Source organism: Malus domestica, chromosome 04, assembly GCF_042453785.1.
Source record: "Malus domestica chromosome 04, GDT2T_hap1".
Classification (NCBI taxonomy): domain Eukaryota; kingdom Viridiplantae; phylum Streptophyta; class Magnoliopsida; order Rosales; family Rosaceae; genus Malus; species Malus domestica.
Genome location: NC_091664.1, coordinates 26,771,207 through 26,789,123, shown reverse-complemented (window position 1 = coordinate 26,789,123; position 17,917 = coordinate 26,771,207). Strand labels below are relative to the sequence as shown.

Here is a 17,917-nt window from a genome sequence, read left to right as displayed (position 1 = left end):
TTCAAACTTGGCAATGTACCGATTAATTGCAAATTGCAAAACAGTAAAATTCAACACAAAACCAAAATAAAAAGGAGGTATATTAAGTAGGCAAAAGTATTTAAATCATAGGATTTGAGAAATTATAATTTATAAAATTATCCAACAGAAATGAAGATTTCGGGGGATGAGCATATCAATAATGTAAGAGACTGGACAGAGGGGTCTGATTTCCTGGTGGAAAAAAGAAAAACTCCATATACGGATATAAGCTACTCCCAAAATAAACTTTTGCGGAAACTATACATAAACTTTCTCAAAGATACAATGTCCGGCTTCAATACTACTCAGTCATTGAAAATTATTCAGGAGGGGAACAAAATTTACCTTAACACCGCCGTAAGCAAATCAGCATCATGGAGAATTTTTGTTCAAAAACTGAATGGAAAATCAAGAGTTTCAAATTCAAACAGGGAGCATTATTTAAAACCCGAAACTGAATCATCACAAAAGGAATTCAGTGCAACCATTATCAAACCTGCTGCTCTTTCTGATCAACTACAGCTCCTTTCTCATTTTTCATTGAATTTCGAACACTTTGTATGCCATTGATTTGGATTGCCTCATTTTCTTTGGTATTTCCACTAAACTTCCTGGGAACGCCTTCTCTCTGCATTTCCCTAATCAAACACAATCACAAATTAGTCAATTATAAAAAAAAAAAAAGTATAAATGGCGCCGCATAGTGGATTTATAGAGGGTTTATAAATATAACAAAGGCACTTGATTTAATAGTTTATGACAAAATAAATCATACATCGTTTTGAATAGTTCCAATTCAGGTATATTTGGGTTGATGAAAAACATGGTTGAGACAGTTTTCCCTACATGTTTATTAATGAAAAATTGGATTTGTAATATTAAAAATGGAGTATGAAGAATGATTAAAAAAATTAAAAAAAAAGTTGAATACCTTGGAATTGTTTAACCTCGAGATTTGTGAAAGCGCCAAGCATTGTCGTTGCCAACGGTTCTAAACTTTTGAAGCAAAAAGCTTTTGGAATGACACCTCGCAATGTGATTCTAACATTCTTTTTCCTGGATCAACATATATGTTAATAAGAGGTGTAACAATTAGAGCATGTATAAATGCTTTATTAATTTTTTTTTTACCTGATATTCTCAATATAAATTTCATATTTGGCCTCAAGAACAGTTGACACCAAATGGAGCAGAATATCATTGTCGCAGAAGAAATCCAATATCTTAAACTCCAAGTATAAAAACATTAGGCTCATTCATTGTAATCGAATGCAAAACTCTATCCTCAGAAGTGTTCAATCATGATCATCTCAAAACCCATTTTCTGCATGTCCCATTTAAAACTCACCCATAAATGTTAGAAACTAACATAGTTTTTCGACAAACCGATCCTCCACGCTCATCGTCAAGTGCCTGCGAGAGATCACTGTAGTGTTAAGTAACACGTGGTTTGACTATTGGTTGAAAAAAACAACTTAATTAATTATGAACATAAAGAATTGAAGATCACTATAGCTACTAAATTATTAATAATAATAAGCGACATAGCTACTAAAATTATTAATGCAGGAAACTGTAGAAACATAATTTAGATAAACTGTTACCATGGCTGATCAGTTCACCAATAAGATTGCTGTAATATTTTACATCCTTGGATTGACATGTCCAGTTCCATCTGAGAGAAACAAACCGATTATTGTTTAAGTGTGAAAGCTACTTGTTTTGTTCAATCTGAGTTATTATTTGGTGATCATGCATGCTTGGGATAAGTCTTGACCATGAGATGGAAAATCTAATATGCCTTCAAACCAGTATCCACCATTCGTTGAACATCTTCCTGCAATGGCATATATAATATATATGATGCGTGCGTATCAAACAGCATCAGTATGTTTCTAATTAGTATGATATGGATTCCTACAGTACAAAAAAAACGCTTAGTCCCGAAATGTTTATTCTAGTTTAATTTAATAAATGCCCCTAAAATCCCCAAGAACCCCAATTTATAAACCCCGAACAAAGGCAAAAAGGAGATATAAAACCCAAATAAAGGGAAATTTGAGGAATTCAACAAACCGTAATCACACGGAGGACGCTTTCCGATGGTTATATTCTTCGACGACGGCGAAGGTTGTCCACCGTCGCTGTACCTCCAGTACGCGTCCGCCATGTTTGAAGCTTGTTGATCGTCACTACTTGGTTTGTTGGCTCCACGGAGAGAGAGATGGGGGTGCGGAAAGAAAGGAAGAGCAGAGGAAGATGAAAGATTATGGATTTTCCAGTAGAGAATGAGAGAGGAAGAGTGAGAGATGAGAGGAGATGAGAGCGGAGAGAGTGTTAGAATAAGAAGAAAATGTAGTACAACAATGGAGGATATGCTGCAATGACTAGAGTGAGAGAGAGAGAGAGAAAGAATGAGAGCAGAGAATATGACACTGCAAATTCTTCACACACGCACTGTTTGATTGCTCACAAAGTGAGAGAGGAACATCTCTCTACACTTAACAGTTACACTTCCAAACTTTTGGCAGTATTCAAAATTACATCTAAGTAATCCTAGCCATCCATCTTACACCCTATGAGATGAAGACACATGTACACTCACTTACTTAAGAACTATGAGACTTAGATAAGAAAGCATACAACCAATTTAGCTAATCATCCTAGCAATATAAGCTAGAAATACAACTACCACATCAGATCACAATTTAGACACTAACAGCCCCCTTTAAATTGTGAACTGATTTAACTCCAAGAAGTTCCCTCAGATAACTGAATTGTTCTCTTGCCAATGCCTTTGTAAAGATATCAGCAATTTGCTCTTTCGTAGGACAATGCAACAGCTCAATTACTCCTTGCTGCAATGCTTCCTTTATGAAATGGTATCTCCTGTTGATGTGCTTGGTCTTCTGATGAAAAATAGGGTTTTTAGTGATAGCTATGGCTGAAGTATTATCACAATTCATTGGTGTTGCAACTGTTTGCATTTCACCAAAGTCCTCCAAAACAAATCTCAGCCATGTAGCCTGTGCAGTTGCTTCAGATGCACTAATGTACTCTGCTTCAGCTGTTGATAATGCAACACATTGTTGCTTGACTGAAGACCAAGAGAAAACTCCACTGCCAAAGGTAAATGCATACCCCGATGTACTTTTCATATCATCTTCTGAACCGCTCCAGTCACTGTCACAAAATCCCATTAAGATTGCTCCTTTGCCTTTCTTGTATTCCAAGCCAAAATCAAGAGTCCCTTGAACATATCTTAGTACTCTCTTTGCTGTCCCAAGGTGCTTGTTGGTTAGACAGTGCATAAACCGTGATAGCAGACATGCAGCATACATTATATCAGGTCTAGTTGTTGTGAGATATAGCAAACTGCCTACAATTTGTCTATATTGAGCTTCATCCGCAGTCCCACTTTCATCCTCTTTTCTCAATTTATCACTTGGAACCAATGGAGTACTCACTGACTTACAGTCTTGAAGTCCAAATTTCTTCAGTAGAGAAGAAGCATATTTTCTCTGATGAATGAAAATATACTCCTCAGTTTGCATTACTCCCATACCAAGAAAGTGATGTAAGAGTCCAAGATCATTCATTTCATATTTGAGCATCATATCAGATTTAAAGTCATCCATCAATTCCTGACAACTTCCAGTGTATATTATGTCATCAACATAGATAGACACTATAATCATTTCTGAACTTTTCCTCCACTTGGTATACAGAGTTGCTTCGCTAGTGCTTTTCTTAAACCCACAGAGTGTAAGATATGAGTCTATTTCACCATACCAGGCCCTTGGTGCCTGCTTCAGATCATACAGTGCTTTATGTAACCTGTAGACCTTATCTTCTTCCCCTTGTACAATAAATCCATCCGACTGATCAACATACACTTCTTCTTCTAGTACACCATTCAAGAATGCCGATTTTACATCCAATTGAAACAACTTCCATTTGTTCTTTGCTGCCAGGGCAATTAATGTTCTGATTGTATCCAACCTTGCCACAAGTGCAAAGGTTTCATTATAATCAATTCCGGGCTTTTGTGCATAGCCTTTTGCAACAAGCCTAGCCTCGTTCTTTTGAACTGATCCATCCAAATTCAATTTAGTTTTGTACACCCATTTCACACCAATCACAGGTTTATCAGATGGTCTTTTCACTAATTCCCAAGTCTTATTTTTCTCAATCATGCTGATTTCATCTTTCATAGCTTTCTTCCATGCTTCATCCTGTGCAGCTTCATAATAGGATTCTGGTTCAACAATACACACATGACATCTTTCATAGATTTCACTCAAACTTCTATATCTCAAAGGAGTATGATCAATCTGAGATGCAGAAATTGAGTCACTAGCACTTCCAGATTCAATGAGTGGAGAATCTGTAAGTTGAGTCTGAGAACCTTCAGCAACAGCTTGTTCCATGGAATCCGAATCCTCATCAGCTTCTTTCATCTCTGAAGATTCACTTGCAGCAATTGGAATGTACACTTCTTTGATCTTCTGACTATCCCAATCCCATGTACCATTCTCATCAAAAATAACATCTCTTGAAATGATTACTTTCTGATTTTCAGGATTAAGCAATCTGTACCCCTTTTCACAAGTGCCATATCCAATAAAAATACCAATGACACTTGTTTCATCCAGCTTCTGTCTCAGGTTTCCAGGAATAAGGGAATAACCTAATGAGCCAAACACTCTCAAGTGTTGAATTCCAGGTTTTCTTCCACTGAATTTCTCAAAATGTGTCACATTTTCCAATGCTTTTGTAGGACATCTATTTAGCAAGTAGACAGATGTAACTACAGCTTCACCCCAAAGACTATAAGGAAGACCTTTCTCATGAAGCATACACTTTGCCATCTCCACTATAGTTCTATTTTTTCTCTGCAACTCCATTCTGTTGTGGAGAGTATGCAACAGTAAGCTGCCTCTCCAAACCCAAAGCTTCACAAAACTGTTCAAATTCATTTGAGGTAAATTCTCCTCCTCTATCTGTTCTCAATTTCTTCACTGAAAAACCACTTTGGAGTTCCACCATAGCTTTGAATTTCTTGAATACATGAAAGACATCTGACTTGTGTCTCAAGAGATATATCCAGCACATCCTCGAATAGTCATCAATGAATGTAACAAAGTATCGATTTCCACTCATGGTTGGTGTTTGCATAGGGCCACACACATCTGAGTGTATAAGTTCCAATGGCATTCTTGCTCTCCAGATTGACTCCCTTGGAAAGGACACTCTATGATTCTTACCAAATGCACATCCCTGACATACACCTTCACTGTCATGCATTTCAGGTAACCCAAGAACCATATCATGCTCCTGCAATTGTTGCAAACTTCTAAAATTCAGGTGGCCAAACCGTTTATGCGACATTGTACTACTCTGATGCACATTGGTTTTCAGTACCAAATGATCGTTTGACTTGAACACAAATGGAAAGCATCTGTTTCCCTTTTGTTTCACACTAACCACTAAATTTGTCAGAGTTCTATCATAAAAAATATCCACCTTATAATCACCAAATAACAGAAAATACCCATGTTCAGTCATCTGCCCAACAGTGAGAAGGTTTTCTGCAATTCCAGGTACCAACATAATTTCTCTTATGTACCTTTTTCCTTTATCCGTGTCAATGACCAAGGTTCCTTTGCCTTTCACATCAACAAGAACCCCTGTGCCAACTTGCACTTTTGCCTTAATACTTCTATCAATTTCCACAAGTAACTCCTCTCTGGAAGTCATGTGATTACTGCACGCACTGTCAATATATCAGGCATCACTCACAGCTTTCACTTCAGTTGATTGCTTGACCATGAAGAGATTTCCAGGTTCTCCCACCTTGTTTGTAAAATTCCTTTGCTCTCCCACTTTGTCTGCAAAATTCCTTTGCTGAGCATTTTTGTTTTGATTGCAGATCCTAGCAATATGACCAGGTTTTCCACACTTGTGACATTTAATCTTCCCTTTTAGCCAACATTCACCATAGTGAAGTTTATCACAGTATTTGCATGCCCCTCCAGTGTTGTTAGCTTCATTTCTTACACTTGGAGTAAACCTGTTAGTCCACTGCTTCCTTTTGAACTTGAAGTTCTTCTGATATTTTGATCCACCAGTATTGGTATGTTGATTACCAAATTTACTATTCTTAGATGAGATATCTAAGCTGGCAAATGCACGTTCTGTGCTACTCTCTTCATGTCTGATTAATCTTAGTTCAAACCCTTTCAATATGGCAACCACATCTTGTGCATCAATTACATCAATATCTTTAGTATTTTCTATAACAGAAGCAATGCTATCATATTTTTTGGGTAAATTGATCAATAACTTTTGCACAATTATCTGATTACTAAGATCTTCTCCATAGCTTCGCATCTGATTTATCAGATCAAACAACCTAGCTAAATATACAGCTAGAGATTCACTTTCACTCATAGGGGTATATTCAAAATCACGACGCAGACCTTGTAATTTCACAGATCGTACCTGTTTGTCCCCTATATACTCTTGCTTCAGAATATCCCAAGCTTCTTTCGTAGTTTCCAAGGTTGCAATGCGTGGAAAATTTTGATGCGATACGGCTCCCTGAATGATTCCAAGAGCCCTTGCATCCTTGACCAGATTTTCACTCCGCAACTTCGTTTCCACCTCAGTGAGTTCTCCTTCCCCTTTCGCTGAAGTGGTAAAACCTTTTTCAACAATATTCCATAACTCGTGAGATCGGAAGATTGTTTTCATTCGAATCTGCCAGAAATCGAAATTTTCTCCGTTGAACACCGGAGCTCGAAGCTCCCCTCCACCAGATCCAGCCATGTTAGACTTAGATCACACCTCTCTCTACTATTTTCTTTGCAACGATGTGTTGCAAACACTTGCTCACTATCTCTCACAGAATCGACGCCCAGAGATTCAGACCCAACAAGGCTCTGAGGCCATGTTAGAATAAGAAGAAAATGTAGTACAACAATGGAGGATATGCTGCAATGACTAGAGTGAGAGAGAGAGAGAGAGAGAGAAAGAATGAGAGCAGAGAATATGACACTGCAAATTCTTCACACACGCACTGTTTGATTACTCACAAAGTGAGAGAGGAACATCTCTCTACACTTAACAGTTACACTTCCAAACTTTTGGCAGTATTCAAAATTACATCCAAGTAATCCTAGCCATCCATCTTACACCCTATGAGATGAAGACACATGTACACTCACTTACTTAAGAACTATGAGACTTAGATAAGAAAGCATACAACCAATTTAGCTAATAATCCTAGCAATATAAGCTAGAAATACAACTACCACATCAGATCACAATTTACACACTAACAGAGAGGCTCTTCTTCTGAGATCAGTGAATGGAAGTAACTGGAAAAAGGGTAGCTTCTCGTCGAGGATCCCACGCGTCACAAAACTGGAACTCATTTGACAGCAAAGCAGTAGGGGCAAAGTTGAAATAACAAAAAAGAAGCAGGGGTGAAAATGGAAGAACACTGTGCTTATGAACAGTGTTTCAGTTCATTTTCTCTTTTAGTATATACTAGAATTTGTACCCGCGCGTTGTTGCGAGGTTGAAAATCATATAAAAGATTATGGAACTGCAATCTTCATAAGTAATGTTTGAGTCAAAAATTGATTTATGAATGCTAATGCAACCAATGCAATTTATTCACGACTTATAATACATGACCCAAGAATATTCATGCAGATCTGAACAGCATCAGCATCAAGATCCTGAAATTTAACATTTATTCTCTAACCACAAAACTACATAGTTAAGCAAACATGGACTAAAGCTGATTTTAAAAGTTATTTAAAAGGGAATGGTAAATCTTATGCATGCCAAAGAAGATTCAGAGCAAAATATTACGAAACATTTCCAACTCGTTTACTTTTGGAGTGCATATATGTGTGTGTGTGGGTGTGTGTTTATAGTTCTTAAACTAATATATTGTACAAAATTGGGTCAATTTTCAGATTTTCACCAACCTAGCAACTTTAAATTCTTCGACAATCGACATTCACATACACTGGTAACACATATTGTTTTCATCTTACTTATTCCCAAGCAACAACGAAAGGATATTCCCAAACAGCTTGCTTTCCTCCGTGCTTTTTCAATAGATACTGGAAAGATGTTCTGCAACAACATAAATAAACATATTTAGACAGCCTAACATGGTTGGAACATTAAGTATATATCAGTCGAGCACATTAGCCATAATAACACATGTACATCAAGCTTCGTAGTTTCTTGTTATGTTGGGAGTGTGCGAAACCTATTTCTTGTTGTTTCAAACTTTCTAGTTACATATCAATGTAGGAATCTTACCGAAAATGTCTTCGCAAAGAACAGCAGGTTCTCCAAAGTAGGCCTGTAAACGGGTCGGGTTTATTGGGTTCGGGTCGGGTTGAACCCGACCCGTTAATTTAACGGATCACCCAAACCCAACCCGTTAAGCTAACGGGTCACCCAAACCCGACCCGTTAAGCTAACGGGTCTTAACGGGTCACCCGTTTCATGTTTTTTTTTTTTTTTTTTTTTTTTTTTTTTTTTTTTTTTTTTTTTTTTTTTTAGGTTCTGTTCCATTGGGGGTATTATGCCAACAGCTCTGCCTGCTGTCATGCCTCACCAGCATATTACGACGTCAAAGCAAATTACAGGAAAGTAAGAAACAACACAATGGACCAATGTTCCAATTGTAGAGATCAAGTCGGAAGAACCTATCTTGAACTCCTTGTAGGACTACAAATTTCTGAAACAACTGCATTGCATGCCATGCCCTGTTGCTTAACAGAAAACTAAACTAACTCACTCCAAGAAATAGTACTGTAAATTGTCCGTGAGACATCTCAACGCACAAAACGATCGAACGAAAAACAAGCTTGAGACAGACAATCCATATTCCGAAGAAGACAACATATATCTTAAATCATTTGATGTTTATCTGCCTACACTCGATAGTCGGTGTATTCTAAACTACAGAAACAACAATTACTTTAACACCAAACAAACAAATCATATTTGATCACAATTAACCATATATCCCATCAAGCGGGTTTTTCTAAGACAATACAAATCAGAAGATTCGAATCAAAATTCGTAAAAAATCCAAATTTTGATTTCTGGGTTTTCAATCTCCACTCAAAATTAAAAAAACCCCAGAGTTGAGTATTAACACTACAATTGTATTTGTTTGTGAATCAGAGTCCGCCTAGAATCAAACCACACAATCTGAAAGAGACATGCCGAACTTTTGAATGTGAGAGCCTCCAAATTCAAGAAGTTCAAGGACTTGTGCATAAAAAGCATGCATGTGGAGTGCGGACATTTCACAACAACACATGCTCTAACAAGCTATGAGCAACACGCTATCTATGGGAGAACAGACAAATTACGCAACATAAACTGAGGATGGAAACACAAAGGGTCCGTTTCGAAATGTTTCTATTTTTGTTTTCCATTAAAGATAGAGGAAAAAAGAAGAGAGAGAGAGAGAGAGAGCGAGAATATAGAGTTCGAAGCGCTACTACAAAGGAGGTCTTGAATCAAATCACACAGCATGCCAAAGAAATTTTCTATTTTCTATATTGTGAATACCTTTCAATTCCCCATACAAAGGCTAAGCCGAAACAAGTGATTATCCAGAGAAGAATTATACAGGAACTGCCTTCTATTTATACACCCAAAAGCTTAACAGAGACTCCAATGTATAAGGAAAACAAATATATCATCATCATGAGACCTGCTCCGTGTTCCTACCTCCATGATTATCCGCACTCGCCATAGAAAATTTGTAAATGGAAGAAATTATCAAAGCCCTTCCTACAGATAATGACCATTTTAGAGTGCAGCGACAAACCGAGGAGTCAAAAGTAGTCCAAACAGATTCCAAAGATTCAAACCCATGAACAAAACGCATGAACAAAACCCATGAACAAAGAAATCAATACTCTGTACACTAAATCAATACTCTGTACAAAACCCATGAACAAAACGCAAAACTCATTATCCAAAACACAACCAAAAATCTAATCTGCAGAAACGAAAAGTAATCGAAATGAAAGAAGAGGTGGAAGGAAATCGGAGCTTACCAGAGAGAGAGTGGTGGAGTTCAGTAAAGTTTTTGAGGGAAGAAGATGAAGGAGATAACCGGAGCTAGAAGGAAGGAGCACAGGCTGCACAGCGATCTCAGTCTCAGAGAGCAATGGCGTGTGAGGCAGCGAGAGAGGTGAGGAACGTGAGGGCTGACGGCTGAGGTCCTGACGTTTTGAATTAGGGCTATTGAAATTACACAAAAATCCTTACAAACGGGTCTTAACGGGTGGCTAATGGGTTTCGCGGGTTCACCCAAACTGACCCGTTATGTAACGGGTGACTAACGGGTTGACCCGTTAACTACCCGACCCGTTAACCACCCACCCGAATACTAATTTTAACGGGTCGGGTCGGGTCGGGTCGGGTTAACGGGTTGGGTTAAAAATGACAGGCCTACTCCAAAGAAATGAATCCATCTTTTCTGCCACGTAATTCAAACTAAGCAAATAAGAGAACGGACAACACAAACTAAGCAATAAGATAATGTTATTAAACTGTAATAATTAGATAACTATACTTCAATTTGAATGGATGAACACAACTATTGTAATCATTTAGTTTACCTCCATCATTATGTCTATGTGTAATAGACCAAATTTCTTAGTTGTAATCATTTAGTTTACCTCCATCATTATGTCTATGTGTAATAGACCAAATTTCAATAAGGGATACATAATTGAACGGATAAAAAAAGTCCAGCACAAAAGAAAAAATAGTTGTTAGTCCTGGTACTTTAAAACAGATAACAAAGAGAAAGCATTTGTCATTCTATGTATAAAAGCCCGACACAACCCTTGCAGAAGAACTGGAACAAAGAGCAAAGAGTTGGATAAAACTTTGTCCAGTTCATAGACATCATGGTTTTTGCTTTTATTTAAGCCATGTTACCAGACCACAACCTCCCTTGTCACAAAACCTCAAATAAATAAAAATAAAAATAAAAAAATTAGTGCAAAAGAGCCCAGCCATTTTTCTCTTCCACCCCTGCCCTCCCGTTTAAATCTTTCATCTTTGATCTCAATTTTTTAATTCCAAGTCCCCTGTTTCCAGATCTTCATTTGTTAGTTCCATTTACACAAGCTCTCAGCCGTTGGTCTGATTCTGCGTTCCGTACATAAAGCATTCAACTTTCCAGGTTGGGAATCCGAGTTTCCCATTTTTTTTTTGTACTTTTCAGTCAATTAAGCATGTCATTTGAAGATCAATTTAACTTTTGTCCATGTGGCCTAAACTATTGAACTAAAACAAGATAATTTGACTAGAAAATCCCCTTTTTTGCCTACTTTTGAATGAATCAAGCAAGGCATTTTAAAGCTCTGTATAAAAAATTATATAAACTAACTAAAAATCATTTCCCCCCCCTTCTTTTGAATGAATTAAACATGTTATTTCAAAATTAGTGTGGTGTATTGAAATTGCAATAAAAAAAAAATGTTGACTCTTTTTCATGGCAACTTATTTTGAAGAGATTTATAATGTTGTCTGTCATGTTAAAATTTTGGATCAGTTTTTTTAAATTTTTTTATCAGTTCTCTGCCTTTGCAGTTGAATTGAATTATTCTAAAGTACATAAATTTGGCAATCATATTCGTGGGACCTCAATTTTCTTTTTGTTGTTATGATGAGTGGCTTGAGTGATGTTACAGCTTGTTCTATGTTTCTGTGGAGATTTATTTTTTTCTATTTGGAATTGTCTGCAGATTAATATCAGCGTAAAAAAAATAAAAAAAAATAAAATTCTGCTGCGTTTGAATTTGGATTCCAATTCTTCTGCACTTAAGCTGCTTTCATCTATCAAACTGATTGGCCATTCTATATATTTGTAAGTATTCCCTCTGCAGATATTGTATGAAATATTTTATTTCTTTCTTCTCTTGGTCAACTGTATAATTATTTTCTGTGAAGCTGTGAATCGCATGGGCCTCTATTATACATGTGATAGTTGTTTTTAGAAACTTTTTTAATTGCATTGCAAGCTTCAGCTACATTCAGACTATAGTTTGAGCTCTATGCTGTGCATGAAAAATGGGGTTGGTTTTATCAATAAAATTTATGTATTCTGCATTTTATCTTTGTTCCTATTTCTTAATTAGAACATGGGATTCAACTACATTCAAATTTTAATTTGAGGTGCACAATGTTTGTTGAGATTGACAGATGCATGTGTTTAAGTGCATGCATCTGTTTTTGGGAATTAATATGTTCTTTGAAAAACTTTTATTGTCTTTTGTTTTCTCACATTTGTATTCGTAATTTGAGGCTTAATAAGTTTTAGAAACTTATGTCCTTCAACTGGTCCAAAAGGCTTTCCAGATTTGATAAAATCAAGCATGTGATCAAGTTTCATTTTAAACACTCTAGAAATTATATCAGGTCTATCTTCAGGTTTAAATCCAGGTTTGTTCTCAAATTCTCTTGTTATCTCTGGCCATTTAACATTACAGGTAAATGTTATGAACAAATCAGGATGTCCATATTCTCTACAAATAGCCATAGCATCTTGATAAATATTGATCATGTATCCAGGACTTCCTGTATATGAAGCAGGTAACACAATTTTCTGTCCTAAATTATTTTCATCATTATCACCTTTTGAGAATGCATCATATATTCCTTTATAAACTTCACTTCTCAAATTCTTTTGATTTTTTCTAATGTAATCTAATCTATCTTCTTCAAGTGTTGCAAAAGAATCCACCAAATATTGTTGAAAAAGTCTACCTCCTCTTAACAATGTAGGTAATGGTAGTTCTCGTTCTTGAATTTGATAAGCGATAAAAGCTCTCATGGGCACTCTGTCTCTTATTTTTTTTACCTTTAGAATTTTCACTCCACTTTAAATCTGGCCTATAACCATCTTCACCATATGGAAAAAGAATAGGATACTGTAGAGACATAAATTTAGGATTCAATTTTGTAACATGTTTTAATTCTTCACTTTTAGACTCAATAATAATATCTCTATTGGAATCAAAGAGTTCTATATCTCCAACTATCAAACCACCTATTTCATCACTTGGAGGTTCCTCATATTGTTTTCCATCATTTACTTGTCTTCCTAACAATGTCATTTTCACAGAACAAAGGCCATCATTTTCAAATTTATCTCTCGCTGTTCGAAATATTTTCAAATCTAATCAAACCTTCTACAATTGTTGGATCAAGTCTTTCATTCTTTCCATCAGAATTAAAAGCTCTAAGACGATTTTCAACCTCATTATATGTATCATAGACATACAATTGAGCAAATTTTTGTGACTCATTATTAGCAGGTAAAAGAGATCCCATTAAATGACAAACTTGACCGCTAATTTTGAAAATATAAGGACCTGAACCATTGTTAATTGAGTGATCAACTTTTGCTCCCATTGAAGTAAATGAAAACATAGAGTTGTAAGCTCTAATATTTTCTCTAAATGATGAACATTTTTTACCTTTAGTTGGATCAAGCAAGTAATCTAAAAAAGATGGTGGCGATTTTGGATTTGGAAACTTAATTTTTCCTTGTTGGCAACAAAGAGTAAAAATAGGCTGATCATTTTTGCACTTTTGTTTCAGAGACTCTTTTAGCCAAAAATGAGCACCACAATAAATGCATTTATAACTTTTATCTCCTAAGTCGACATATTCTTTAAGAACTCCTACACGATAGGATATGCACAAAAAAAAAACAAAAAGGAACAAATGATAAGTATAATATTATTAAGGCAGTGTCAAAATCATAATTTACAATAAATTAAATTAATTTATAAATAAAAAACATACCTGCTCTATTTCTCTGAAAAAACGCTTGACCTCTATTGATAAAATTGTCATTCTGGTTATGATCAGTTTTTTCAATGCTGTTTGTCGCATGATCTAATGCACTAACAACGTTTTTTCCACTTTTATTAGCAAAGCGAGAAGTTTTTCGAACGGAAATTATATGCTCTGATTCACTGGAAATTGCAGAGGAAACATCTTGTTGACCACGACACATGCTAGTGCCACATTGATATTCACTTTGTGAATTTTGATGAACAAAGGGACTACTTTTGGATGACACAGTGTTGACACAGTTTTCTATGCAACTTATATTCTACACACTCTTTTACGCTGATGGCTAAATTCAGGTAGGACATTGTGTTGGCCATCGACAAAATCTTTTTGCTGCTCTATAGCATGAGTTGTTAAGGCATTTATAGGTCTTTTTGAAATGATGGAAACCAATTTTTATAAAACTTTCAAGCAAATCACTGCAAACCATATTAAAACACTGAAAAAAAAGAATTCAATTTCATGAATATAATTCTAATTAACAAAATAGAAAACAGAGAACTACAATATAAATTTTGGACATAATAAGAAAACAAAAAATTAAAACTGAGAAATCAACAAAGACCAAAACAGTAAGAAACAAAGAACAATATCGATCAACAATGACCAATTCACAAACAAAAGAATAAACAGTCAAGCTGAATTCACTGACAATAAACTGCAAATACCAATATTATCAACAATATTCACACTCAGTGCAAATAAATAAAAATAAAAACCGTAACCAAACAACATCTCATCGACCACGCACATATTAAGCCTCAAATTACGAATACAAATGTGAGAAAACAGAAGACAATAATTTTTTTTTAAAGAACATATTAATTCCCAAAAACAGATGCATGCACTTAAACACATGCATCTGTCAATCTCAACAAACATTGTGCACCTCAAATTAAAATCTGAATGTAGTTGAATCCCATGTTCTAATTAAGAAATAGGAACAAAGATAAAATGCAGAATACATAAATTTTATTGATAAAACCAACCCCATTTTTCATGCACAGCATAGAGCTCAAACTATAGTCTGAATGTAGCTGAAGCTTGCAATGCAATTAAAAAAGTTTCTAAAAACAACTATCACATGTATAATAGAGGCCCATGCGATTCACAGCTTCACAGAAAATAATTATACAGTTGCCCAAGAGAAGAAATAAATAAAATATTTCATACAATATCTGCAGAGGGAATACTTACAAATATATAGAATGGCCAATCAGTTTGATAGATGAAAGCAGCTTAAGTGCAGAAGAATTGGAATCCAAATTCAAACGCAGCAGAATTTTATTTTATTTTATTTTTTTTTACGCTGATATTAATCTGCAGACAATTCCAAATAGAAAAAGATAAAGCCTCCACAGAAACATAGAACAAAGCTGTAACATCACTCAAGCCACTCATCATAACAACAAAAAGAAAATTGAGGTCCCACGAATATGACTGCCAAATTTATGTACTTTAGAATAATTCAATTCAACTGCAAAGGCAGAGAACTGATAAAAAAAATTTAAAAAAACTGATCCAAAATTTTAACATGACAGACAACATTATAAATCTCTTCAAAATAAGTTGCCATGAAAAAGAGTCAACATTTTTTTTATTGCAATTTCAATACACCACACTAATTTTGAAATAACATGTTTAATTCATTCAAAAGAAGGGGGGGAAATGATTTTTAGTTAGTTTATATAATTTTTTATACAGAGCTTTAAAATGCCTTGCTTGATTCATTCAAAAGTAGCCAAAAAAGGGGATTTTCTAGTCAAATTATCTTGTTTTAGTTCAATAGTTTAGGCCACATGGACAAAAGTTAAATTGATCTTCAAATGACATGCTTAATTGACTGAAAAGTACAAAAAAAAAATGGGAAACTCGGATTCCCAACCTGGAAAGTTGAATGCTTTATGTACGGAACGCAGAATCAGACCAACGGCTGAGAGCTTGTGTAAATGGAACTAACAAATGAAGATCTGGAAACAGGGGACTTGGAATTAAAAAATTGAGATCAAAGATGTAAGATTTAAATGAGAAAATTTGAAGAGAAGGAACATGAATTACATACCTTAATTGGAAAAGGGCTTGCAAACACACGGCAACAAAAACCCTAAAATTGCAACACCAATCTTTCCTGAAATAAACAACATAATCAGATCAAACAGCCACACGCAAAAAACCCAAAATTAAGAAATCAGTCAACGCGAAAGACCAAGACTTGAATGTAACAAAAATGAATTTGAAAATTTTCTTGATAACCAAACAAAAAATAAAATAACAGATGAAGAAACGCACCTAAAACGACCCGATTCGTTTGCGGAAGACGGCAGAAACAAACAGAACAACCAGACTCCTAAGCGATGAGATCGGATTGAAGAGAGAGAGAGGGAAAGAAAGAAGCAGAAAAAACGATGGTAACTGCAAACCCTTCCAGCGACTTCGGTGTGAAGAACGACGAAGAGGCAACCACGGTGGCCAACACGTGCACACCACAGACCAAATCACCCTGATGATCAACACGCGGCACCAACACGCAGTAGCAGATATAAGAGGGGCAGAATTGCCAAATCACTGCACAATCCAGAAGACCGAAAAAAATTGCCCAACAACCGAGGGGCAAAACAGTACGCACACTGTTAATGAACAGTTAACTTCCGCTGGGTTTTAGGGGTGGTTTAGGAGTGAGATGCTTAAACAAAAAGCACCCATGAAAAAAAACTGTGAGGGTTTTAGGTGTTTGGTAACTGTTCATTTAATGAAAAAAAGCTGAAATCAAATGAAAAAGCTGAAGCTGCTATTTGCAGCTTTGGAAAACTGGCTTTTTTTCAAAGCACACGGAGCTACAGTGCTCCTTTAATGAAAAGACCCACTATCAGATTGCTTTTTTTTCCAAAAGCACTTTTACAAAAAAATTTACCAAACACTCTGATGATTTATTTCACAGTCGCTTATTCTCACAGAAGCTTTTTTTCAAAGCACAGCAATACCAAATCAGCCCTTAGTATATAGATAATTTGCCTTAATCTGCATGTGTGTAGTGTAGATAATCTTAACCAACATTATAGAATCCATGTTCTGTTGAAAATTTTGAATGTTCTAATATGGAAAAGGTTACGATAAATTGGAAGGTAGAAATTCTATTATGAGTTCTCCAGTTGATTTGGGGTAGGTAATATAAACTTTTATGTAAAGTTGATTTGTTATTTATTTATTTTGGATGCTTAATTTCATCCGGAAACAAATAGTGTTTATCATCACCAAGTGTTACAAAGAGTATTTTAAAGTGTTTTTTAACCAATCTATTGTCGAGTTTTCTGGCGGGTTTCTTATTTCATTTTCCGTTGTTTTGCAAGAAACCAGAGCCTTTCCATGCTCAAGAGTTCCACAGGTATGTCACCGCCCTTTTACATATTTCTGCTTTGATTTCCAATACGAGGTTAAATCCTTTGATTTCCAACAAATTTCAGTTAGGTAATTTGATTTCCCTCAAAAGACATAAATTATGTGTTTTCTTTAATCATTTTGTTATAATATACAACCCATTTCAATTTATTACCAACCGAATCCTAATTTGTTCAATTTCTTTTCATCTGGCGATTGAGTGTGGTTGTTTGCCGTTCTCTTTGAGGTGAGATAAAGTATATATTTGTAAATATATGTATCTTAACAACAACCAACCATGGGGGTTGCTAATGACTTTTTTATTCACTAAATTTTTTGTTTTTTTCAAGTGCTTCTCAAGAATTTAATCTTTTTTGTCATTATTTATATTGCAGAAATTACAAGCTATGCTACAATCCTAGTTAGTGTTTTAAGTTGTTAACTTACTATTTAAACTTCAATTTACAACCCCCATTACAAAAATTTGCTAGGCTTTTCAGGTGATGTACATCCATTGCCTACCAGGGTGGACTGTGCATCAAATATATATATCTTTGTGTGTCTATTTACTTACCCTTTTCGAACTTTATAC

General features: G+C 35.5%; 2 protein-coding genes and 1 long non-coding RNA gene across 8 annotated transcripts in view; 1 reads left to right on the top strand and 2 right to left on the bottom strand.

Moving 5' to 3' along the window:
• The window catches only part of LOC139195347 (probable galacturonosyltransferase 7), a 41,348-nt gene extending 23,815 nt beyond the window's left edge, over positions 1-17,533 (top strand). Inside the window, exon 10 of the mRNA XM_070820756.1 lies at positions 17,298-17,533. The gene's annotated coding sequence lies outside the window, so the exon portion shown is untranslated. The remainder of the gene's footprint in view (positions 1-17,297) is intronic.
• On the bottom strand, positions 7,833-16,441 carry LOC139195348 (uncharacterized). Of its 6 annotated transcripts, none has more exons than XR_011580189.1 (5): positions 16,240-16,441; positions 16,013-16,078; positions 15,836-15,920; positions 15,148-15,270; positions 7,997-8,175 (listed from the first exon to the last, which is right to left on the bottom strand). XR_011580189.1 is itself a non-coding variant. In XM_070820761.1 (4 exons), exons 1-4 carry the CDS (start codon positions 14,111-14,113, stop codon positions 8,094-8,096), a joined length of 351 nt encoding a protein of 116 aa, XP_070676862.1. In that variant the 5' UTR covers positions 14,114-14,442; the 3' UTR covers positions 7,833-8,093. The 6 variants fall into 6 exon arrangements, 1 of the variants encoding a protein (XP_070676862.1); XR_011580190.1 differs by lacking the exon at positions 7,997-8,175 and adding an exon at positions 10,535-10,555; XR_011580188.1 differs by lacking the exon at positions 7,997-8,175 and adding an exon at positions 13,812-14,072.
• Positions 9,600-10,271, bottom strand: LOC114823902 (uncharacterized). Its single transcript, XR_003771978.2, has 2 exons — positions 10,131-10,271; positions 9,600-9,861 (listed from the first exon to the last, which is right to left on the bottom strand). It is a non-coding gene; the product is annotated as an uncharacterized lncRNA (long non-coding RNA).
• Positions 17,534-17,917: the final 384 nt, after the last annotated feature.

Coding starts and splice junctions, on each gene's coding strand:
- LOC139195348 (XM_070820761.1), bottom strand. CDS start 14,113: ATGTGTCGTGGTCAACAAGATGTTTCCTCTGCAATTTCCAGTGAATCA. Junction 8,176..8,367: donor TCTTTGCGAAGACATTTTCG/GTAAGATTCCTA, acceptor ATGTTGTTGCAG/AACATCTTTCCAGTATCTAT.